At 38.2% G+C, this 25,636-nt stretch overlaps 1 protein-coding gene across 3 annotated transcripts in view; it reads right to left on the minus strand.

The window, feature by feature from the left end:
* PGGT1B (protein geranylgeranyltransferase type I subunit beta) overlaps positions 1-25,636 on the minus strand; it is a 38,683-nt gene that overhangs the window by 8,190 nt on the left and 4,857 nt on the right. For all 3 annotated transcript variants that reach the window (XR_008730176.1, XM_055698589.1, XM_055698590.1), the window contains exons 2-6: positions 23,793-23,911; positions 16,218-16,285; positions 10,192-10,343; positions 6,695-6,827; positions 1,049-1,094 (exon numbers count right to left, since the gene is read on the minus strand). Coding sequence is in view for 2 of the 3 variants with exons in the window: in XM_055698589.1 (XP_055554564.1) it covers positions 1,049-1,094; positions 6,695-6,827; positions 10,192-10,343; positions 16,218-16,285; positions 23,793-23,911 (518 nt within the window). In the remaining variant the exon portion in view is untranslated. The remainder of the gene's footprint in view (positions 1-1,048; positions 1,095-6,694; positions 6,828-10,191; positions 10,344-16,217; positions 16,286-23,792; positions 23,912-25,636) is intronic.

Genomic DNA, 25,636 nt, shown 5'->3' on the forward strand with positions numbered 1-25,636 from the left:
TTATGGTTGTAATAAACACAAATTACACTTCTAAGGAATTTTTTTGTTGTCAAGGAAACTGCATGGTAAAATTTGGAATTAGTGGAAAAACTCATGTTCTTTATATATCATGGCCATCACTTTAAAGTCCACCAAAACTCATTCTCAGCCTATTACCTGGTATGATAAAAATACAGCCTGGGAAAGACCATAAGCAAGCTGCTGATACAAGACCTGAGGCTCAAAGCTCCTTACAATATCCTGCTGCTAGAAGACCCCAGGAACGTTAAGGTTATCTTTATTTGGATGCTGAAACGCAGCATAAGGATGCTGAAGTAATGCTGTCTGTTATCACTAGCATTCTACAGCAAATTAATTAATTTTTTTAATACATAGTGGTATAATTTAAGTTTAACGATTTCATCTATCCTGCAGAAAGAAAACAGATGGAATCCTATCAAAGCTCAACACTAAAGATAAAATTTGCAAACATTTGATAGATTTAGTATCAGTCACATAAAAGTCAGCAGACCACTACTTTAGGGCATAGAAATGTTTTGCTTAAAAATATCAGTCCCTTGAGAATCCCTATCTTCACAACTACCTACTGTTTACGAAAATTAACTGCTGCTTCACAGTTTGAGCCCCCAACAGATGCTGTAATCTATCAGAAGAAACACATCTATGTTTTACTAATAGCTGCTGAAATTGGAGATTATCAGGTGCATTGCACAAAATCTCTGACAGATAAATCCAGAGAGTAGCAATAGTACATGTGGGAAAAGTTTGCTCTCCCAGTGACAGATGAGAACTACAGCCAACACCTTTCAATAAAAAATTCATGAGGTAAGATTAATGAAGATATATTAAGAGCCCATCTGGTCTGCTATTAAACTGGAACTAAGGGAAGAAGAGAGACGATATTCTGAGGCGTATTTTTGATTTGCTCCTCCTCATCCCACTTCCTTAAAAATCAGAAAAGAAAGAGAGGCATAACATACCCTGCATCTTTTACAGCATCTTCAATCCCAGTCTTAAGAATAGTTGTAGAACATACTAACATTCTTACCATGAGATTCCAGTCCAGCTCCCTGTGCCAGGCCATTATCGTAAGACTGAAGAAAAAAACCCCACATAGCAGTTACTTTAAAACCGTATCACTTTCACAGACATTGTGATTTCTCAATTTACTAGCAAAGTTATCATCAGACCATGACCACCATCTAACCTGATTAAGTTCTGAACCTATGCCTCAAAAAGCTCTTAGCACAAAACAGTTAACAAACGATCCTTGTTTCAATGCAGGCAGCTTTTATGACTTTCATGGAATTCATTTTAGTTGTGACGTACGTTAGAAATCTGAAAATGGGTAAACATGTCTTTGCCAAAAAGGGAAAGCACGAGATGCAGATAACCATTAAGGAAAAAGAACAAACAGTATTTTTGTCTTCATAAAAAGAGAAAATGGATATATCATTCTGAACAAAATTAAATGGATAAATGATATCTAACCTAGAACCTGGTTAACATACAAAAAGGCAAAATGCAAGGTACTACTGTGTGTACAACACTCAAGTACAAGAAATGCTTCAGTAAGGAGCAAGAACATCAGCCTTTAAAAAAAAATGAAGACAGGAGGTGAAGCAAACCAGAAGTGACAACACAATGAAGCATACTACTGGACTAAAATTAACATGCCCTATAAAATATTCCTTTTAAAAAATACCTTAACAATGCTGAAAAGTCACTTTGTTAAGTGATAAAAAAAGAATGAAGTTGAGTCTGATGAGCAAAGTACCAAGAATATTACAGTACCGGTCTGTTACAAGCAATCTAGGAGCAGATGATACTGTATATGTAGGAATATCAAGCCTTCTTCCCTAAAAATTCATTAAATCATTTTGCATAAGAAACAAAGGATCATAGTAAGTTATTCTAAAATAGAAAATGTTTATCTTACAGTACTTCATAGAATATTTAATAAATTATCACTGGACAAATACCAAACTGTTTAGTAGGAACAAAAATTAAGTTTAATTTTTGAAGTTAAATTACACAGGTCCTACATCTTCTATATTAACTGCTCATTTAATGATTGGTTCAATATCTGATCAGACAGTTAGAAAGAGATTTCAACTTTCCCCCACCAGGCACTGACTGAATTTCTCATGTTTTCTCCAAAACATTTAACAGTGGCTCGAAGACACAGGATACCTTGAAAGACCACTAATGACTCTCAATAGTCCTCACCAAGGAATGGCTACAGGAGCTAGCAGCTCTGAAGGAATGTCCTGAAGGATTAATTTGTAGATCTGTTTTAAAGATGACATTGAGAAGCAAAAAGGAAACACACACAGAAGCTATGTTAAAGCTATATTCCTCACTTTATTAATTGTAGCTGCAAGCTGAAGCAACTAAAAAGACTAACATCTGACACATACACTTCAAGCTGCAGCTTGACCTTCTAAAGTTTGAACCAGTCATTTAAAGTAAATACCTATGAACATCTGAATGTTAAAACACACAAACTCTTCGTGTTGCCTTTTGAGAAGCAATGCAAATGTGCTACCACACCCCGCAGATCCATTAACTGCTAAGCAAAGGCAAGCTGATTAGCAAAGCTATGCTGGCAAAGCTAATTAACTTTACAAACAGTAATTGTAAAAGGAGGTGGTTTGCTTTATGTATGACAACATAATTAGCTCTGGAGAAAAGCTGTTAAGCCTGCATCCCAGACAGTGCACTATGTTGGGCTATACAATTAGCTTGAAATTTTAACATACAATAGTTGACCTTTGGCTGACTGGTGCCTATTTATTTACAGACAACAGCTGCTCTTTGGGGACTTGTGTGCATTAAAGAACAAGGAAGTTTTTGTTCCTTTGTTATTTTGAATAGACCCAGGAAATTATATGCAAAAGAGGCTCTAGGTTACTACAACATGAAAACTGCATAATGAAATACTATCCTCAGGAAATGTGTAAATCTAGTTGGGTACAATCTTTGCTTCACAATCTAAAAGTTTCACAACAAGTTTACTTATATCAACAGATTCATACCTGCATTTCAAGAGGGCTCTAGAAGAAGCAGATGGTATACTTAAAAAGATTCTTGCAGTATCTCTACTTAAAATAAACACATCTGTGGTAAACCAATGTTGCAAAAACCAGTATTTTAGAATCTGTGGAAGTAATTCAGAATTTCAGCAACTCAGGTGTCTGTTGCTTTTTGATTAGTAATGCATCTGACTTTCAAATATGAAAGCCAAAAGTCACACCTATGCTGATTATGCTGATAATAATTGTGTGATTGGAATCTATTCTACTGACAATAGAACTGATCCAGAATTATTTTTTGTGACCAGTATTGTATAAACAATTTTTAGTCAAGTTGTAACAAGAAGGCTATCTTTTGTGTATGAACATTCACTTCTTTTTAACATAGTTACTTATCTGAATAAAGCACACCATTGTTTCATGTTCCAACCTTCTGCTGTTCCTGACATGCCCAACGTACACAAACTTGCTCCCTCCTTCAGCTGCACTGAGTTGTATCTGTCACAATTCTTGAATCACTAAAGAGAATAAATTCTAAAGAATAAGCTAAAAAATCCAGAAGCTTATTACAAAAATTACTCTGTTTATCCGGTCTTGTTACTCTCCATTCAGACTGCACTTCACGCATATGTTAATTTGAATTACTGAAAAAATGTTGGTTAACTATCACTTGCTTCATCTATATCCAAATGATAACATACAATAGTAAAACAAAACCATACGTTTCTGTCACAGCAGTTTACTACTGAGCAATGCGTCTCTCTTGTATCAGAATTAATGGAAGTACCGGAAAGAAGTAACATTGTAGGAAAACAGTAATAAGCACCTGCAGGAAAGTCTATAGCAATATTCACTGTATAGTTAATTACACAAGGAATAACATGAAATAATCTCAAATATAATTTACTTTGTTATATATAGGTTATTTTTAGCACTGTCTACAAAATCTTAAAGAGGAGAAATTAAGCTAACATTCTTGGATACCACATTTCACATTCATTGTATTTATTTAAGAAATACACTTTCAAGAAAACCTTGTTTCATGTAATAGGTGATTGAATTGCAATACACCTCACTGAGGGTTGTGGAAAGAGATCAATGAGAAGTAGGAACCACCACCACCACTGTGAAATGATATTCACAACAGGCAACTCCCCAAATGTCTGAGACTTCTTCAGACACATCTTCAGCTCTACAACATGACTAAGCAGGATGCAAAGATTTTGTGTGTTTGCCAAGAAGTGCTAGACACTTCGCAGCCGCTTAGTGCATTGAAATACTGGTTTGACCAAGCACTGTACACCCAGGAAACCCAGACAAAACTAGTGTACATGAGCGTAACAACTCTGCAACGAACTAATCGTACACCATGCTTCTAAAAATCATACTAAACACAGTGCATACCAATTCACAGTAAACCTGGATAAAAATACAGCATCTCTTGTTACACATTAGCACATGCTAAGATGACTGGTGCCTACAGAACACTGCTTACAGGATCTCTTTAACTTACTCTCTAAGCTAGCCAGGAAAAGACAGTCTTCATAAGCCACAGTGTCTTCTGGGCTTTGACCATGCCTGTACTACAGCTTTACTTCGCTGGTCAACCAAATTATTACTACGAGCTTTTCCAAGAGGTCTTGTTCTGTTCAGGCTTAAATTTTATTATTTAAGTGGTGTTTATTTTCCCAATACAAACATTACAATTGGAATTTGCAGCTACAAAGATTAATGCTAAGGCTCTAGAAGCAAACTATAAATTTGGTTCAAGATCACCGTAGCCAGTAAATCTCCAGTGCCATTTCAAAGCTCCAAACTTTCAAAAAAATCTCCACTTGCCTGCTCTACCAATGGCCTCATATGATACTTTCTAGTTCTTGTCCTAGAATTGCTCTCTGCTCACTTCCTCTTTTCGGTGCTACCTATTACTTTACATACCTCTGTCACAGTCCACTTAATCACCTTCTTTCCAGAATGAAGAGTTCTAGTATATTAAATGCTTCTTTTACACAAGCTGATTCATACCTCTGACAATTCAGTTCAACCTTCTTTGTACCTTCCACAGTTCCACCATGCAGTTTCAGACCGAAACTGCACTCAAGTGTACAAAACGCTAACTAACAGTTGGTTGATGGGATGTACAAAACAACGCAATGAGGATTTTGCTCTTTGGTTTTGTTCTCTATTCTTTTTTTACTCTCCTGTGGTATCCCTGCTGAGCTATCTGATTAAAGACTAACCTCAGTAAACATGAAGCAAGGATCAGAGGACAAAGAACCCTCCTGACCTAATCAGTGAAAAGTGAGCACTCTGACTCAGCTACTCCCTCAGACTGTGAGAGGAGATCGGATAAACAATTGTCCCTGGGTGAAACCCACCAAGATGATTCAGCAGGGATATTCTCACGGTTGGGACCCATGCTAAAACGAGACAGCTGCCAACTACTGAGATATAGGGGCTCTTAAGGGATGCAGGGGAAGAAAACCCTGAGGCTGCATAAAACTTGTTATGGGGTGTTTATTGGGAAACGCAAGGGTGTGCAGAACTTATTATGGGATGGCTAGGGAAAGGACTAATGGTGAGAAAGGGAAAGATTAAAGCAGAGAGGGGAGGAACAAGCAAGGGATAAGAGGGGGGAAAGGGTCCTACTGGAGTGTGAACAAACTGCTGGTCTGTATGCTTGTATAACTGAGCCCTGCCCTTGATCACCTCAGTTGGTCCAAGGCTACAGCAGTATGCCAGAAAGCTTCTTGTGATGTACAGTAAGAAATGCATATGCATCTTACTACCTCCTTAAAAAATAAATAAAATATAAACCCCAATTTGGTCTAGAGCAGGAGATCAAGTCTTCCTCGGACCTGTTTCTCACTTAAATTTTACAATCTCACTGCTGGCAGCAACTGCTAAAACATACTGGTTTACAACAGAAGTTGCATGTCATCATAAATTTGGCTCTTTTTTTGTGGACCAGAAGAGTTTACTATATATGTTTACTCCCATTCAGAGGGCTGTATTTTTCAAGCTTACTTAGCTTCTTTCAAAAGCATTTATTTTAATATTGGAAAATGAAACTCAATGAAACATCATGAAAAAAACTGGTAACTCATTTACTCCAACCAATTACGAATACAGCTTGCACAGACCAGAAAAAAAATGTGCATACACTTACATTTTCCATCATTCCAAATACCGAATAAACAACCGAGCGCATAACTGGTTTATTACTTGAACTGTTGTCAACAATTAGTTTTTCCTTTGATTCTGTATATAATTTAAAAAGCAGAACTACAGCTCATTGAAATGTGAGAATTTTATTCAGTGCTTTATTTATGCACTTTTTAAGTCATAGGAACATCAGGCCCCAGTATTCAAAAAACTTACTCTCAATTTTAAATTGAGTTTTAAAGAAAAAAGATCAGATTTAATTTGCAGTGAACAAACACAACAAATAAAATTATCTTGCTAGTACACGCATTACAATGAAAATACAAATGCCAAAGAACAACGCAGTTTTCAGTATTCAACTTACTCAAGTAGGAACAGAACAGAAAGAAATTACCATAGTATTTCAATTTGGATGGAGAGATTTTCAGTTACAGCTGAGAAATAGATCTAGTACCTTTAACATGTAGTAAGAAATAACACTTGCAAATACTCACCATACTTCCTCTAATGTAGCCTATCGCTTTTTTCATATCCATGCCTGACCAGTTATCGAGCATGTAGCAGATGCAGGAAGCACAGTACACAAACCTCATATCATTCTCACTTCCTTCCAGCACTGCACAGAAACTGAAAGAAAGTTTCTGTCATTATACACTGTATAGCCCGTTATGTCAGAAAACACGAAGAGCAGTTCAAGGAATTGTGGAATTTTTCCTCTAAAAATAGTTACTTCTATTGACAGTACTCCCATAAATATATCCCAAAATGATGCTATATTTTGTTTTTAGAAGATGTGATTCTAAGCCAAGCAACATGGATATTTAGGAACCTGAGTAACTTTATTTCTAGCAATGTAATGACACTGGTCTTTTTTCAAAGACATCAATGCTTACAGTCTCACTTACGACAATATATACCAATGTATGACTTACCATTTTAACATTTACTGGTTTTTTTGCCTTCCTAGACATCTTAATAGCTCACAAGGCTTTCTTTCCTGACTGCAGCTTCCAAGATTGGTGTCCTATGTATACATAAATGTAATTGCTGTGACTACCATTTCCAATGCAAACAGTGAAAATTACCTTCAATCCAGTTTTTCATTTCTTATGGCTACAATCTTTGCAAACTCTACAAACATTTGAAAGTTATACCTGGGTTATCTAGGTACGACCCTGGGCTCTCTCAGAGACTGTTAAAATGAAGATGGATGCTGTGGCTTGGATGCTTGTATCAGAAATACTGTGGCCAGCAGTACTAGTGAAGTGATTGTTCCCTCGTACTCAGCATGGGTAAGGCCGCATCTCAAATCCTGTGTTCAGGTCTGGGCCCCTCACTGCAAGAGGGACATTGAGGGGCTGGAGCGTGTCCAGAGACGGGCAGCGGGGCTGGGGAAGGGGCTGGGGCACAGGGCTGATGAGGAGCGGCTGAGGGGACTGGGGGTGTTTAGTCTGGAGGAGACTCAGGCAGGACCTTACTGCTCTCTGCAGCTCCCTGACAGGAGGCTGTAGGCAGGTGGGGGTCGGTCTCTTCTCCTACATAAGAAGTGACAGGACAAGAGGAAACAGCCTCAAGCTAGATCAGGGGAGGTTTACATTGGATACTAGGAAAATTTTCTTCACTGAAAGGGTAGTCAAGCATTGGAACAGGCTGCCCAGGCCAGCAGTTGAGTCACTATCCCTGGAGGTGTTTAAAAGATGTGTAAATGTGGTACTTATGGACATGGTTTAGTGGTGGACATGGCAGTGTTAGGTTAATGGTTGAAACTCATGATCTTAAGGCCATTTCCAACCTAAACAATTCTATGATAAACAGAAATAGGTAATAAGTTTAATTACCTGTAACAATAAATAAAACTTTAACTGTTTGTTCTGATTTGCTGCCTGACAAGCCTCCATTTCGTTCAAAGAGCTAGTCACTCTATTTTGATGACTTAACCACTTGCAACAAGGCAGCACATGAGTATTTTGGTCAGTCCACCTGCCAAATCTCTTCCAAAAAGAAGGAAAAAATATGGGACTATCACTACTATGAGACTCCCTCTCTGACCTTGCAATTCAACTATATACCCCATTATCTTCTTGCAAAACAAACCCTCCAATGCCTACTGAAAGATACTTCTATCTCTTCCAACCTCAACGGTGCCAGGCCCTGCTCTCCACAGCTCAGACAGGAGTGAACGCCCTTGTTCTCGGGATATGGCACAGGACATTCTGGGAAATAAGGACACCTCTTAACATGTGCCAGTACTGTGGTTTACAGTCTCACCCGTCCTCAGATGACAACTGCATTGTATGTTATCCAGATACTTCAAATCACATTCAGCTAAGGTAAAGTAGAAATTAAAATACACGTTTATCCATAATGTAAAAAAAGGCAATATAATTTCAATTAACTTTATTTTTTAAATTTTAATATTTGTTTCTTCACACCTTTCTTTTATTAATTAAGACTAGCATACTTATACTGGGATAACACCAGAAAAATATATCTTTCCCTCACTGAACTTACTTGGTTTCCATCTGGACAAGATGTTAGCTCAAGTTCTGGTTTTCCCACATCCTTCCCCTTTTGGGCAGTAAAAGCGATTTTCATAGGTATGAAAATGTCTGTCACTAGAAATTGACTCTTGCCAACACAAAACTCTATAGCAGTGCAAAGCACTCTCCCTATAGGGTTAGCTGGCACTCTTTAGCACGGAATCTAAAATATAGGATCATGTGCAAGAGCGATCAGTCTGTACATTAAAAACACACAAGATATGAACATAGAGATTAACTGTATGTGGCTTATTACTGTAAACAGGCAAGATGACAAGTAACCATTTCAAAATGCTAGTCAGTTGGGATCAACTCCTTCCTTTCCGATATACTTTAAAAATAAAAATGGTCTGACATATAACAGGAATGCATGGAGCAATGGAACACGCACCTCTTGCTTGAAGAAACTGCAAACTGTAGCAGATCAACAAATACATGTATATGTGTACACATGCATTAGGACCTGGCCCATTCACGTCAGTCTGGTGCTATATCTAACAGAAAACTGTACTGCATGTAGCTCATATTCACCACTTACAGTCTGAACATTCTGGAGGTTTGTGTTTGTTTTTTCTTTCTAAAAACACAAACACTGCATTTTCCTAGTTGTGTTACAGCAGAAAAGTTTCATTACACATGTCTAAGGCAATACAGAGCCATTTGACCAAAACAAAAGCTTTCTTAACTCTTAAAGGCTGACAGCAATTTCATTGTGAAGTGAAAAATAATTCCTTAAGGAACAATGTATCTATGATTCTGCATTTCATAAATTACTCTTTCAAAAGTGACACCCAGTAAAGTTTAACAACAGACAGTTCATGTGCACTAGCAGAAGTTTTCATTAGCTACCAGCTTCAGCCAGCATAAAAACCAAAAAATCCAACCAATAGATGCAGATGTACAATACCATGTATTAAAAAAAAATGCATGCAAAAAGGACAGATTCCAAAATTATGTTTAGTAATATCACACTCCTATTACATGTAACACATAGCCTAATTCATTCTGTATATTGATATCCTGAGTCTCCCAAAACTAAAGTCCGTCCTCCCACAAAAACAGAAAATATCATCATAGCAGTGTTCCAGGGCCCTGCAAAAAACAGAGACTATTAACACTGAAAAGTTCACTTACCTGAAGGACCGAGCAGGAAAAACTACTAACCTCAAGACATAAATAATCTATTAACTTTCCAGTAATAAATTTCTACAGTTACAAGCAAATACCATCATTCTACAATATAAAAGCAAATCTACATACGAAGTGCTGTTTGGTCCTGCAAACTAGTATGTGTTCTATGACTGATACTGATTACCCACCAATATATCTTCTAATAGAAAGAAAACTATTATATAGCTACTTTCATGAAACCCACATTTCTTATGTTTCATTCCACATCTGAGTTTTCTATTAACCTTCTGAAGAGTTGCAGAATATAAAATATCTTTTACCTTCCATCCTCCAGCTGGAGAGCTCTCAGCCCTGCCAGTATGGCGTCTTTATTGACTCGACTTAAATCATCTCCAAGAATAACCAGACAGGACAGACCTGTGTAAGTCATTGCTATGTGACCACTATCATAGGGATGAAATATACCCAGACCCTAGAAAAAAAGGGGGAAAAAATAAAAATATTTAAACATCCTGAGATCCAACATTACAGTCAAGCATTCTTTTCTTAAAAAAATTAAGAGGTAAACAAAGTTCTTTTCCCTTCACTCATTATGGTTAAACAGAAGGCATCCCACTTAGCTTCTCTAATCAAACCCAGCTATTGCACAGCTCTGCTACCCTTGTGAACAGTTGCTCAGTAGGAACCTTTGGAAAAAAGTTTTGCCAAGAGTGGTATTTATGCAGGAGTTAAGCAAAAATATGGGATGTGCTCACCTGTACCTAAGCTTATCCTGACACACCACTGGGCATTAGCTTCCTGGCAGCTGGGTGAGTATTGTTAAACAGCCAGACCTCTGGAGGTCCCTTCAACAAAGATTTTACAATCTAATGATCTACAAGTAGGAAGCGGTGTGAGGGATTATTAGTAATCTCTCTGTCAATTGAAGCAATACCACATTAGCCTCTCATCTACTTTCATCTCTTATTCTAAAACAATAATCAAAGCTTAAACAAAGTATTTACATGGCAAGTATCAACTAAGAAGCTAAAATATGAGTTAAATGCTGGCTAGTCACATGACACAAATCACAATAATGGGTGGGGGATTGACACGGCTGTGCTAAAATTATTATTTTTCCTTCTAGTATTTTACAGGAACATCCTGGACTGTACCACTTCAGTAAAACAGAAACCACATGTAACAAGATGACTGTGGATACTTGGGATGGTTCAACTTGGAGCAACTAGAAGACAACTATTTTAAAAAGGATGAAAGCTATTTCAATACTGAGTAGCAGAAACAAACCAGTTTCTAAATTACATTTTACTAGCATTACTGCCTAGTCAGTTGCCATCTTTATTTTGCAATTCATCCAAAAACACATGCAAAAAGCAATATAAACCCAAATTTAAGATTACGTTATGTGTAATTGGTATTTTTCAGGCAAGTCACATTTACTTCCAAAGCCAAAAAGCTTTGCTTCTAATGAAAAATTGGAAGAAAAATACTTACTACCTACTAGACAGCAAGGGACTGTTGTTACACTAGGGAATCACAGTTGGGAAAGGGAGGCAGAAAACAAGGTGAAAGTGCATGGGGCAGCACTGAAAAAGCTCTAGCTATGCAACAGAGCAGGAGAACAAGGGAGTGGGCACAGAGAGCTGCATTTCCTCTCCCTCATTTCCAGCTCTGGACTCTCTGCTGAGAAGGGTGCACATTCTCAACAACTCCCACTCCTACCCCTGAGTTGCCAGTGCCCCCATCACTGTCTCCTGCCCTGAGCATCCCCCGGTCACACACACATAATAAACACACAGTGCTGGTGGCTGGCCAGGACCTCTGGAGGTCATCCGGTCCAACCCCATGCTCAAGCAGGGCCACCTAGAGCTGGGTGCCCAGGACCATGTCCAGATGACCTTTGATTATCTCCAAGGATGGAGACCACCACCTCCCTGGGCAACCTGTGCCAGTGCTCAGTCACCCTCACAGTGAAAAAGTGTTTCCTGATGTTCAGAGGAAACCTCCAGTGTTTCAGTCTGTGCCCATTGCCTCTCTGGTCCTATCAGCAGGCACCACTGAAAAGAGCTTGGCTACAACCTCTTTGGACCCTCCCTGCAGGTATGTATATACATTGATGAGATCTCCCCTAAGCTGCCTCTTCTCCAGGCTGAACATTCACAGTTCTCTCAGCCTTTCCTTGTAGAAGAGGTGCACCAATCCCGGACAGACTTGCCCACAGAGCACCCCACACTGAGGACAGTTACGCCCTCAAAGAGCTTAGAAAAAGCTACTGTAGCGATGAAACATATTTTTCTAACTTGCATGGATGCCAGGCTCTAATCCCAGAAGGAACAATTTGGTTTATTGTACCAATTTCAGGGATTTTCAATCTAACAACCAAATATCTTCTTTTCAGAATACCTTCTGTCCAACTGTTCAATCTAATTGTTGATGGATTGTTAAACACTTAAAAATAATCCATCAGAAGAAATATACACATAATGAAGGTTATCTGTACATGAAGAAGTAATGCAACAGGTGTGGGTCTGGAAGGCACAACAGTAGGTACTGCAGTACTGGTGTGCACACTGTATGCATTCCACAGTTTCTGCCAGCTGTAGTCTGGCTCCATGGACTGACAGCCCACTAATGGAGAAGCTCATTCAGAGTGCCCCTTCTGGTTCAGTTCTATTCAAAAGGAGCCCAGTTTGTGTGTCTCACTCTTTTGAAGCGAGCACATTAAACTGCTCTTATAAAGTGCTCTCTGCTGATCGGAACCAATACACTGGTGCAGACATACTCTGAGAAGACAACAACGGGGATATGTCCAGGTCCTGTTCTCTCTATACACTTACCTTTTGGGATAGTTATGTTTGCAGGTCACACAGAAAATAGATTTAACTTGGATCTCAGCGATGGAGTAAACTGGTTCTACTCTATGGGCGTTACTGTCATGGTCTCCACAGTCTGAGCCTTCCATGAAAGAACTAACACTTAAAGATGCAAGCTGAGGGGAAGCTTTCAAACATTTAAATCTGGTTCAGTGATGCGATGATGTTCCCTACTACATTATCCAGAAAGGCTAATTAAACATAACTCATGGTCACCAGCAATTCCTGCTGACCACTGCAGAGAGGCCTAAGGAACCCTCTCTGCTGCAGAAGCATGGGCAAGACCTCTCCAAACACTAATAAAGAAAGCTAAACTAAATACTAAACATATTCCCACACAGGCAGGGTCCCACTTTCAAAAAACTTTCTTCTCACACCAGGCACCCATGTTACAAGCATGGATTGTTTGAACCTCAAGAAAATACAATGCTATGTCAGGAACATGAAACAGATCTTTTTTTCCCTAAGTGAAAACATATGTTATTTACTGACATCTTGGATAAAAGTTCCAGGTATTTGCTTTCAATCTAGCCCCTAAAACTGATTTGTAACACTTTTAAGAGATTGAAAAGACCTAGGTTCATCCAAAAGACTAAGGAGACTGTTCACCCCTAAATTGAAAAGCTAGTTTCAACTCCAATAACACCAAATCAAGAGAGACTACAGAACCTGGAGCCATTTCAGAAAACTGTTATCCAATTTTAAATGATTCATGTTTAAATGCAGTGATAGAAGCAGCACTCTTAGCTTTAATTTACAGTTAAGACTTTTTAAGTCTGAGAGGGTCAAGTGGCTATGTTTTTGCCTTTTCATAAAGTCCCAACGATCTGCATAAACACCACCATCAAACATTGAAAAGGTAACATCTAAAAAAACCCCAAACTGAACCCAAATGAGCTATCCTGGTAACAATTTAGTAAAGTTGTAAATTCTAATATAACCCTTGCTTTCTTCTATTATTTTGAAGGGTCCCTAGTGACAGAGGACATTTGGCTACCTCCAGTATGGTACCCTTCTCATATCTCAAGAATGAAAACACTGTAGTGGCATGTAATAAATAGTAATTGTCAATGCAAACCCCAAACACTTCCAGGCTTTTTAAAAAATACTTTTCCAAGACACAGATTTAATAGAACATTATAAAATGATGAATAAAGAAAAATGACAAGACCCTAAACATAATTCAAAGTCATTGCAGTGGAATTCCAAGTCTTCCCAAGTTATTAAAGAACATTTCAGGGCAACAGTGCTGGAAATACTTTAAACCTTTGTATGCCACTAAATCAAGCAGTTCTCATCCTTGTAATGTAGATGCAATGAAAAAAGTATTGCAAGTTTGAATAAAAAGCACATCCTGCAAACAGTTTTCTAGAGATAATAGCCTTGCAGCTAATGTCCACAGGTTATATGATTCCACCTCTTTGTCCCTTCTGCAAATTGGCTAACACATTATAAGACACCTATGGGTTACAACACACTTCCTGAAAAGAGAATATTTAAGTATGAAGCATGTACTATTGGAAGTTGAGAGTTAAATTAAAACACTGGAAGAAAGCACTGGGAAGGTATAATGATGCTTTGCCCATCTCATGGACTTTTTTGTTTTCAGGGGCCTTTACAAGAGCTCAGAACTACATCCATAACTCACTCCTCAAGCTTTATAAACTGGAGAGGATTTGAAAAAGGTTCCCAAAAGCACAAACTGATTTAATACACCACACAGCTCCGACCCAAACCTTTCAGGAAACATGACTGATACGTTTGTATCATCTCAGTTTGATAAAATTATATCTTTATTCATTTTACAATGCTTATAATGTTATGCCACCAATAGTAACCTCAACTACTTTAGATGACTTACCATCTTCCTTCTGAGAATAATTGTATGGGTTTTTTACACAATTATACTGAAATTCTTTCATACTATTTTGTCTTCACATTTTAACAAAGCATCCTAGTAAGTCACCACTATATATAAGCCTAAATTGCTTAAGGTTTTAAGCAGAAGTTTTCCTTTTTTCCTTCAAGCTCAGTGGGTGGTTGGATTGCCACTGAGGCTAATTCCAATTAAAACAGATTATGAATTCATCTTGCTACTACAGTGTGAGCTCACTGCAGACACAATCTGTAGTGTGAAACAGAATAAATACCAAAGCAAACAAAGAGACAAATTACCTTGCCTGTCACATGCTGCTGTAGCAACCCAGTGTAGAAACATAAAAAAACACTCTTTGCAATTTTTTTCCCCTTGTCAGAAAGCCCAACCCCTGAATATTACTGTTATGAGTACTTGGCTGACTTGCTATGCTAAGAGGCATACGCAGTTATTATTCCAATGTAGATTAAAATTCCTACAAGTTGTTCAGAAGCATAAAGTTATGCTGTTAAAGAGTAAAACAAAAATAAGGCCAAAACAGGCTGCTGCACTACCTTCATACTCGTTAGTTCAAATGTTTTTACACTCAGCTACAGCTATTAGGGTATCTGATGTCAATCCCTGCTTTCAATTTCAGATCTGAAGATTCATTCATTCATTTATATGTAAAATCTTGCTATCTGTCCACTACAAAAATAAAATACTTGGTGATAATTCAGTGCTCTTCCAGATCTTTTATCCACACTTTAGTGAGATTTGACTCTTCACTTTCCAACACCAGACAAAACTACTGTGTCTCTTTCACAGTCCTTAGAATCATAGAACTGTTTAGGTTAGAAAAGACCTTTAAGATCATAGAGGCCAACCATTAACCTAGCACTGCCAAGTCCACCACTAAGCCATGTACTTAAGTGCCACATCTACATGTCTTTTAGATACCTCTAGGGATGGTAACTCAACCACTTCCCTGGGCAGCCCTTCCCACACACTGGCTTCGGCTTCCCTCTTCCAACCATATCAGACCTTCTGCACCATCTTTAGCAGCCTCTGCGAACCTCTTTTCTCTCCTGTATTAAGGGCACTTTCTTTTCATACACAGATTTCTCTGTCTTGAACCTCAGTTCTGTGGGCTTCAAAGCATCCTCTCTTCCAGTCATGACAAACTGGGATGAACAAGGCCTTGCCTATGTTTGATCAGATACCAGGTACAACCAAATATGCATGTCTCATCACAGGAAAAGGAATACTGAAGAACAGCGTGTGCTGCTTCACTTAATAGGAGTCATTCTGCCCTTCTCTACCAGGTAATAGTTCCTGAGTTAGAGAAGCTTCCTTACTTCAGTAACAGATCAGAGAAGGGGCAGAATGCACTGAGACAATTTCTGTCAGTTTCTTCACTGCTCTGGAAATTGTACCATTTTAGTATAGTACGTTTCCTATGCATGTTTCTTAAAAACTCTGCAAACATTTCAGTGTATTAACAGTGCAAAAATCCATGCCTTCCAGATATTCTGTAATTGTGCAGTTAACATTATAAAACACACAAGATCATTTACCGTGTAATTGAAAATATTTCACACACACAGAGTTAACTGACCTTGGAGGGATTGAATGGCATCCCTAAATATGAAGAGCCTCTGAATCCACAGCGATTCAAGTTTGATCCTGGAAAAGATAAAAAGACTCAACTAACTTGCTTTGCTGAAACACTCATTTATAAACCACAACTCTGTAGTCCAGATCAAGATCTGTTAGTTTAACACTATTCACAGTTATTACTAGAGTTTGCATGTGTCTGTCAGTATGTTCCCGACCTCAGTTTGTTACCACTCTGATTAATAAAAAAAACAACAAACCAAAACAAAGGAAACCACAAGCAAACTTTCTGCTATAATGACAAAGCAGCAGATTTTTTTTTTTATTGGTGGAAATACAGCGTTCATATCAGCACAGAATTGCCTTTCATGCTCAAAAAAAAAAAAAAAAAAAAAAAAAAGGATTGCTCCCCTGGAAAAGTGCCCTGAGGTAACAGATTTTTTTCCTTTCTGGATTCCTGCCTGGTAATACCATCTGTTTCCAAGCAGAATTGTTTTAAGATACTTTGCAACATGTACAAGTACAAACAAACTGTTCACAGTTTTAAGCTTGCAGTGATCAAACTCAATATTGTCAGAGTGAAATAGTTAAAATGGTATGAAAGGCAAATTCTTAATTGAAGCCATTTTTCTCTCACCCAAAACACAGGTATACAAGAACACTAGCTGTCAAACGTTTCTGTTAGTGATTCAGTGTAACTCGTTTTAAGTATGTCAAAATACCTGAGCAAGCAATATACAGAAGTGTGCACCACACACTGTCTAGAGGTAAGCACAGGTTTGCAGGGCTCAGATCTGCTTCTGCATAGCAAAAATCAATTACTTTTCTCCTCAGCCTCTGAAAGTGAAAGTCTAATGACTGCTGTAACTCAACAGCACTTGAGTGTTCCAAAATTCTCTCCCCAACCCTCCCCCCCTTTTTTTTCAGCTCTTCAGCCTTCAATCTAAAAATCCTCATGGAGATCAGGGAAAATTGCACCAGACTAACCAAACAAGAATAGTTAAGTGGAAAGTCCTAAAAATATCACTATGCAATGTGGTCTTACCAGTTCTGATATAATTTATCAAAACATCAGCTTGTAATTTTAAATAAATTCTGCATGTATGCAACCTTTAAGCTAGAAGCTTTTACTAGTCTAAGCACTTCAATTTATTTCAAGGTAGAAATGGCAGTATGAAACCCAAATGCAGTGTGCTGTTAGCAGGTCACTTTGGTAGGCTTCTGAATTGACAGCTGCTATGAAAAGAAGAAATTAAAAACAAAGTACATGAATGAAATCAGGATCTATTATTCCCTTTAGCTGTTCAATTTTCATGCAATATTTTAAAACTTCTCTTGTACTACTAAACAGCTACCAACTAAAAAACCAGCACTGGTAATTTTAAAATGCTGGATTTTTAGCTGTTTTGCTATCGTTGATTTAAAATCTATTGTGACTCTTTACATCAGTGACTTCTGACCTCCCAGCCTAGACTTCACACACTGGCTCCTAGGAGAAACAGAAGAACTGCATGGCTTTTCAATACCCTTAATACTGCACAACCTTTAGAGGGAATTTTATCCCCTCCCCCAAACAAAAAAACCTTTGCCATTAATGTGCATGCAATAGATGTTTCCTAGACCTTCTGCTCTACAAGTGAATTGCTAAATTTCCATTAAAATTCTTGTATTAAAAACCAGAATGCTGACTTATAAAGGAAATGTTAAAACAGGAAGTGAGAACAGCTTGTTTCTAACTCCAGTACTTCGATGTAACCTCTCCAATATTTTTTTCCTGTCAACATACAAGTTCAAAACCAAATGGGAACCAAAGGGGAATTAGGGAAAAACCACTGTCTTCCAGTTTATGCACATCACCTCACCTTCTGTGAAGCTGGTTTTGCGATTTTATTGCAAAATATTTGAACTCCTTACCTTACGTAACAGCTTAGTAGTGCCAGTCAAACTCCTGCCTACTTTCCTGAACAACAGACTGTCAGAATCAGAAATTAGAAAATAAACATATCCTCATTGGAAAAAAAAAAAAACCACAAAAAAACCCCGAAAAAAGGATATAATCATAGTTTATGTCCCTTGTAAAAAATTGCTGGGATGATTAACTCGGCTGCAGCATGCTGAAACACCAAGTGTACCTGCAGTTATGAAGTGGCACCACCTGGCGTTCACTTTCAGAGTTAAGCATATTTAACCACCTTCTGAAAAGATTTTAATACAGAGCAGAAAGTAATAAATGTTTCATTAACTGCTGCGTGACTATCGCAAGCAGAACAAAACATACCTGGAAATGCTTTTCACATTTGAAACAGAACTAAAGAAAACTGACCCATTGCCCAAACCAGAAGAGCTGAAACTTCCCTGTGAAGAAAATCACGTTACTCATGTGTGCGCAGGCCAGAAAGTCCTTAAGACACGTAACAAAGCTTCAAGTGATGACCAGAGACGGCTTATCCTGGGAGCTCGTTTGTTATGGGCAGGAAATCTTTGTTATTTATGTCTTTATGATTTTTCTCGCATGGGAAGATTGGTAATTTTTACCACTACTTCTTCCCATTCATGTTACCTATGCATTCCTCTGGTTCCAAAGCTTTTCTCATTTTGCTAAGTACAGAAGCAAGCTTACATACATCTTTAAAATTTTACTATAAAAAAACCCCAACAACACAGCTTTAACATAGGCTGACACAGTCAGTACATTCAGATAAAAGTAAGTATAAGCAATTCTTACTGAACTAGGGTTAAAAAAATAATTATTCTTATAAATCAAAGCACCAGAATATGTCATGAAATGCAGAGTTGCATTCTCTAAAGTGGAAGTCCATTATGCCTCCAGATAAATACTTCAAATGTAGCCATTAAAGAATGTTATGTTATGTTGGAGGAAAATTCGTATATCTGTTCAAGAAACTCATGATTATAAAGTTCATATGTAACAGTGATCTCAAAAACAGTCAACAACATTTTATCCATTTTTTTTCAGTACTGACACACAAGTAAACAAGAAAGAACCATTATAACAAATCTAAATTTAGACTCTGCAGAAGAAAGTTTTAGGTCCCGGATGTGGTGTAATGGTTTTCAGCTTGCTATGCACAGGTCCTGGGGGTTCAAACCCATAAATGAAATTTGCCTTAGTGCAATTTGCCTTAGTCCTTTTGGTGCCATTTCTTCAGTACAGCAAAGCTAGTGAAGCATCCAGTTGTCAAAAAGTACAATCTTCTCCTGGACTGGCGTAGCACTTCCAGCCACCACAGCTCACCAACATGACACAAAGCTAACCTTCTGTTAGATAAATAAATGCATGCTTTTCTGCCACTTGAACAAACTAAACCAGCTCTCAAGCAGGGTCAAACAAGTGTCAGTTTCTATGGAGAAGGATGGTGGATGAATATAGCCAAGGAGCTTGCCCCCACTGTGTCTGTAATTAGATTACTTTAGTACAGAGCTCCAGATTCACTCTTTCAAAAGTGCTGAACTGGTTTTAAATGTGACCTGCAAGAACATGGGATAGTTAAAACAATTTTGAAATTCTGTCTAGTAGCTGCTTTATGAGAGGAAAAACAGTAAAGCTCTATTCTGACAAGAATCTTAAGAACAAGCAGTTGAAACAGGGTCTTTTGTCAACCCTTTTCCAATTTCAGTAACACTTTTAAAAGTATGTCTTAGTCTAAACACGTATAATTTCTGATAAAGCTTGTAGAAGAGCACCACCCTCCTCAAAATGAAAAAAACAAAAAGAATAAAGTTTTTATGCAAGATTTCAGATTCTTTCTAAAGGCAAACACAGTGATGTCTTTCTGCAGTGCACACAAAACAGAAACATGTATTAGCCATGCACCTAAGCAGAGCATTTACTAAAAGTGAAGGAAAAGTAACAATACCCCAAATCTATGAAATATAAAGCCAAACTGTTTTGCACGAGTTACAGAATGCAGGGGCCTTTCAAATAAGCAGAAGACAGCAATGAGACCAAGCATTCAGCTAAAGATGGCAGGTTTCTGTGTGAGGCATCAGTGGCATGCCATTCCTTCTAATTAGATTTGGTATTGAGTCTATCTCTACAACATTTGAGCTGGAATTATGGTACCTAAAGCACATTATTTGTTTGAATCACAGTTACAATAAACCCACAGAAGAAATACATTCTATCCTGAACGGTCTTAACTTTTAGCATTTCAATTAGGCTCACAGAGTATGTATCTGCTTTCTTACTAAGCAAGATCAAGATGTCACCACTTTGCATTCATGAGCTTTAGTTCCACATAAAAATTTCAAAGGCTACAAACTTTGAATAGAGCTTTCATTAACCATCACACATATCACATACCAGTAAACACAAACATGTTACCTAAAACTATGACAGCATATTGTGAGACCCTATCTAAGTAGTATTCTAAACCACCAAATTCTGAATTTTCTACCAGGTTCTGTAATGCCCTGCTGCGGTGGATTGACCCCAACAAGTTAAACACTCACATGGCCACCTACTCACATCCCTGTCCTGTTGGAGGGCAAGAAAACAGATAAGGGGAGAAGGCTCACAGATTCAGAGACAGTTTGATAGGCAAAGCAGAAGCTGTGGGCACAAGCAAAGGAAAGGATGAATTCATTCACTACTTCCCATCAGCCAGGTAGGTGTTTAGCCACTTCCCAGAACGCAGGGCCTCAGCATATGCAAGGGTTATTCAGGAAGACAAATACCGCAACCACAAACATCACCCCCCTTCTCCTTTCCTGGAGCTTTTACTGCTGAACACGATGGCAGATGGTACAGAGTATCCCTCAGGTCATTTGGGGTCAGCTGTCCTGGTTGTGTCCCCTGGCTGTATCTGGTGGGGGAGAAAAAGTGCAGGGGGGGGGGGGGGGGGGGGGGGGGGGGGAAGAGACACCCTTGACGTTGTGCAGGCATTGCTCAGCAACAGCTAAAACACCAGTGTATTACCAACACTGTTTTAACCATGAACCCAAAACACAGCAGCATTCAGGCTGTCATGGAAAAAATGAATTATATCCCAGCCAGTACACCTAAGATAATAGTCACTGATAAAAATTATCAGATAGTAATTTTTCAGAATATCAACTGCTCTGTCTCCCATCCATTGGGAAAGCAACTGTAAGGTAGCAGTAGTTCTCAAAAAAAATAGTGAATTTTCCATCTTAAAAAAGTGTTTTACATAAAAATCAACTGAAGTGCTATGGATATGGAACCCTTGGAGGTACAAACCTGAACAGCAGAGAAATTTATTTTTCTGATGAGAATTACGGGTATTGTCTTGCTCCTCATTTTAGGAATTCAAACAGTGATATGATCAAGAACAAATCCCAAGATTCTGTAAAAATATATTCCAATTTAAAATGTAAGTTTTAAACAGGTTTTCAGTCCCAGAGCCAAAATTAATTGTATTAAATAAATAATAAAAAATTAATTAATTAAACAAATAAAAAGACTTGTATTAAATACAACAGATACTTAAGGGAAGATTACTGGAATTCATCATTCCAGAAACTATATTGTAAAACAGTGTTGTAATTTAGATGCTTAAAAATCACTTTTCCACAGAATGAGAGGTTTACCAGCATGCATGTAAAAAAAGCTGCAATAGGATCTTTCTTTCAACACAGAGTAAAGTTGTGGGGTTTTTTTTACCTCGTAGGATTCTGATGCATCAAGCTAGCAACCATTCTCTTTAACTAGAGATGCACAAGCATTCTGAAACAAAAAACTTCACTGTTGCAGTCTATCAGAGTCAGCTACTTCTTCTAAGGGGCTAAAGAGGGAGCTAGAGCTCTACTGCTGGGAGGCTACCAGTTAACAAACGTTGCATACACCCAGAATTGAAGAAGTGAAAATCAATACATTTATTGAAAGTAGATGTTACAGGAAGGTATACATTCCCTTCTGTACATTTTTTCATCCAATAACCAACTTGCTGCTTTTTGTATCATTTACGTTTTGCACCATCTATTGTCCATTAGACAAAGGAAAAAAGAAGAGTAAAAATAATGCTGAAGTTTTAGCAGTCAAGTGACCAGACAGAGTAGTTTTATTACCAAAAGCGTAAGAGAATAAGAAGAACACAGCTTTTACATGTCATATAAAGATCAGGATTGGTGGGAAGTTTGGTGAAAAGGAGAGACTGATAATTTAAAAGCACAGAATGCACTGTCAAAAGCACCCTCCCCAGAACTACTCTGCTGTAGCTATATGACGGGATGATAGCTAGAAAAAGCAGCACATCTCAGCTTTGCCCTGGAGTGTTAGCTTCCACACCTGCATGCTGAGATTTATACTGCCCTCCCTAGGAGGCTCTTGACAATGGGACTATTCCAAACACTGGCTAAGTCCCCCCTGAGAATTACTGCATACTATCAAAGCCAAACAAACAAAAAATGCCTGTTCCATTCTCTGTTCCTGCAATCTTCACTGTTCTTCCAGAATACATTCCTGAAGACTGGGATAAAGATCAGAAAATTACTAACTCCTAAAACCAAAGCATGTACACCCTGGATTTTTTTTTTACTGCTAAAGGACAGGAATCTCCTCATGATCAAAAACATTGTGGGAATAATCATATGATCCAATCCTCTAATTTTCGATAATCAGTCCTGGAACATAACACAAGGAAACCCAGATCTAATAGAACTAATGCCTGGGCTGAATCTGATTGATTGTAAGTCTCCAGAACAGATCTTCTTATAACTGTAAAAATAAAGCATCAGCAATCTTGACTTCCATATGCGTACTTAATAAAAATGCTTTCATTTAATAAAACTTCTTTTAGGGGAAGAGACCTAATTTGTAATATATAATTAGATTAGATATAAGGAAACACACGATTTTCTTTCTAAACCATCCAACATACAAAGCGCATGTTCACGATTTTACAGACTGGCAACAGGAATTACCTCTTCTCTAGCACCCAGCCTGGAGCTATCACCACAGCAGCACTTAACACGCCAGCACCACCTTCCATTAAGCAGCAGGTGCCTCACCCACTCCACTCCTCCACTACTACTAGCCTTTCACCTGCGCTGCCACAGAAAGAAGTCGGCAATACCAACTAGCCCACAGAAACAGCATCTCCTCGACTTCTGTCAAGGAAAGGGACACGAGCTCCCTCTCCGGCTTGGATCTACTATGCACCTTCCAATCTGAGCACGGCTGCGATGTAGCAACAGCATTACTCCTTCTAAAAACCTTACGTGAACTTAACCTTCACAGATCTAAGGGACAGATTTTTCATTTTAAAGCAGGAACTGTTTTATCCGTTTTGCTTAACCTTACATCTCCCATTTTCCAAAACCTGTTCCAAACAACCATGCCTGTGCTCAGAGCTCCTGGCATAGCTACAATTAGCGGAAGTCAATATTATCACCATTAGACTTGTAATACTTAAACATATGCATTTCTTTCAGAACCAGGTGAAACATCCTCTCAGATGCTTAAAGGTGCAACTCTTCCTTCAGGAAAATCAGCCTTGTATTTTATAAAAACCAAGATCCATCCACTATTCCCCAAGGTGAAAAGCAAAAGTAAAGGTGTTAATATAAATTAAAAAAAAACTAAAAACTCACTCACTGTCTTCTGTGGGAAGGACCTGCAGGGAATAAATCCATTCTATTATATCATCTTTGTTCACCACATCTAAGGAATCCAACATATCCAGACCAGAGAGTGCGAAAAATGCAATTGTCAACCTAAAAGAAAAAGATAAGACTTACACTTCCCACCATAAATATCATGGGGAAATTAACAAACAGTTGCAGAAACAGATATATCTAAGAATTCTCAGCCTATGATAGTGGTGCAACGCATAGAGACTAGCTCAGAAAGTGTGAAATTTATCTACTGGACAAAATTAAGTTATTTGTAGTACAAACATTTCTCTTTTCATATAAGCCACGCCTCCTTTTATATAGTAATAACATGCCAATTCAGACATTAAACTAAGGGCTGCTTACCTGAAAAAACCATACAACAAACTAAACTAGGTTGTTAACATATGGACCCCTAGCTCTCCCTGATGAGTCAATCCCTAAATACGCAGTAAGTACAAGGTAACCCTGAACTGCAGTAAGCTGCCTCTCATTGTGTCCCAAACCCAGTTTTGTAGGCTTAGAAGTTAGTTGTCAACCAGCAAGGCTTCCTTTGTAACCAGTCAATGTATAAATAGGCACAAAGTATGAATTACCATCTAGAGGTACTTATTTCTTGTCCTTTGGTATAAAGGAGCCTAGATAACTGACTAACTTAATCTACAATTAATCACACCAACTCCAAGTATCCATTACAGGAGTGAAGTAGCTAGTATGCTGAATGTCCTTCTTGCCCACAGCTCGTTTCCTTCCATAAAAGTGTTCTACCTTAACTGTTATCTAACACCTTGGAGTTCATTTTTTTTACCTCAAACCACTGCAGTCACCTAGCTTACAGCACGGCCCCTCGAACAGTTGCACTACTTGCTCTAACAAAGCACTGAAGCAACAGCACTGGGTTAGGAACTTAAGATAGCTTCCTATGAGAGAAAATGTTCATGTGATGGTACCTTGGAAGTTCTGACTCAGGTTAAAATTAGCTGGATGTATATTTTGCCACCCACACTTGCATCTGCTTCTCCTTCTAGAAATTCTTGCTCTCCTTTCACCAGATAAGATGATGGATTGTGAAACACAGGCAGGAACTACAGTTCAGCATGCTAAAGAAACCCAAAAGTTAATGCCAGCTTTCATTAGCAGACTAATTTATAATCTCCAATTACCTCACAAGCTGGTGAGCCACCCTGACCATAAGTATTAGGTACCTCTGAAGACGAGGAGACAGATGTAGACAGAAGTCTCTACAACCACTTAACTTCTGCATGTGGTTCTGCATCAGAACCACAAATAGTAAGACCAAAGAAAAAATGGTGATGTGAGTCAACCTAAAACACACCTCCAAAAGAATTCTTCTGATTAAATCACAGAAAAACAACAATGCAGCAAACGCTAATCTCAATACAATGGCACAATGTCAAAAGGGTGACACTCCTACCAGTAGCCTGACCAGCTGCTATATCATTATCTGGCCATTCCCAAGTAGAATTTAAGTCAACAACTTCTACTTCAAAACTGTTACCATCTGGGATTACATAGCACAAGCAGTGGCCACAACTCAGTTGAATGATGTACTGTTAAACTGAGGTTACTTGCTTTTACACTATCTTTTACTTTGACCCTCAGCTTTTACATTGTTTTTCATACCACTCTTACAAACAAAAGGTTTTAATCTATAATATGCTTGGATATTGAACACGAACATTCCTTTTTCAAAAAATCCCTCCATGCAGCTCTAAGGTCCCTGCAAAAACAAAAAATAAAATAATTAAAAAAAATATCAAACATGGAATAGTGTACAGATCCGTTACTGCAAGTATTTGTAGCGGA

This window comes from Falco cherrug, chromosome Z (assembly GCF_023634085.1).
Source record: "Falco cherrug isolate bFalChe1 chromosome Z, bFalChe1.pri, whole genome shotgun sequence".
Taxonomy (NCBI): domain Eukaryota; kingdom Metazoa; phylum Chordata; class Aves; order Falconiformes; family Falconidae; genus Falco; species Falco cherrug.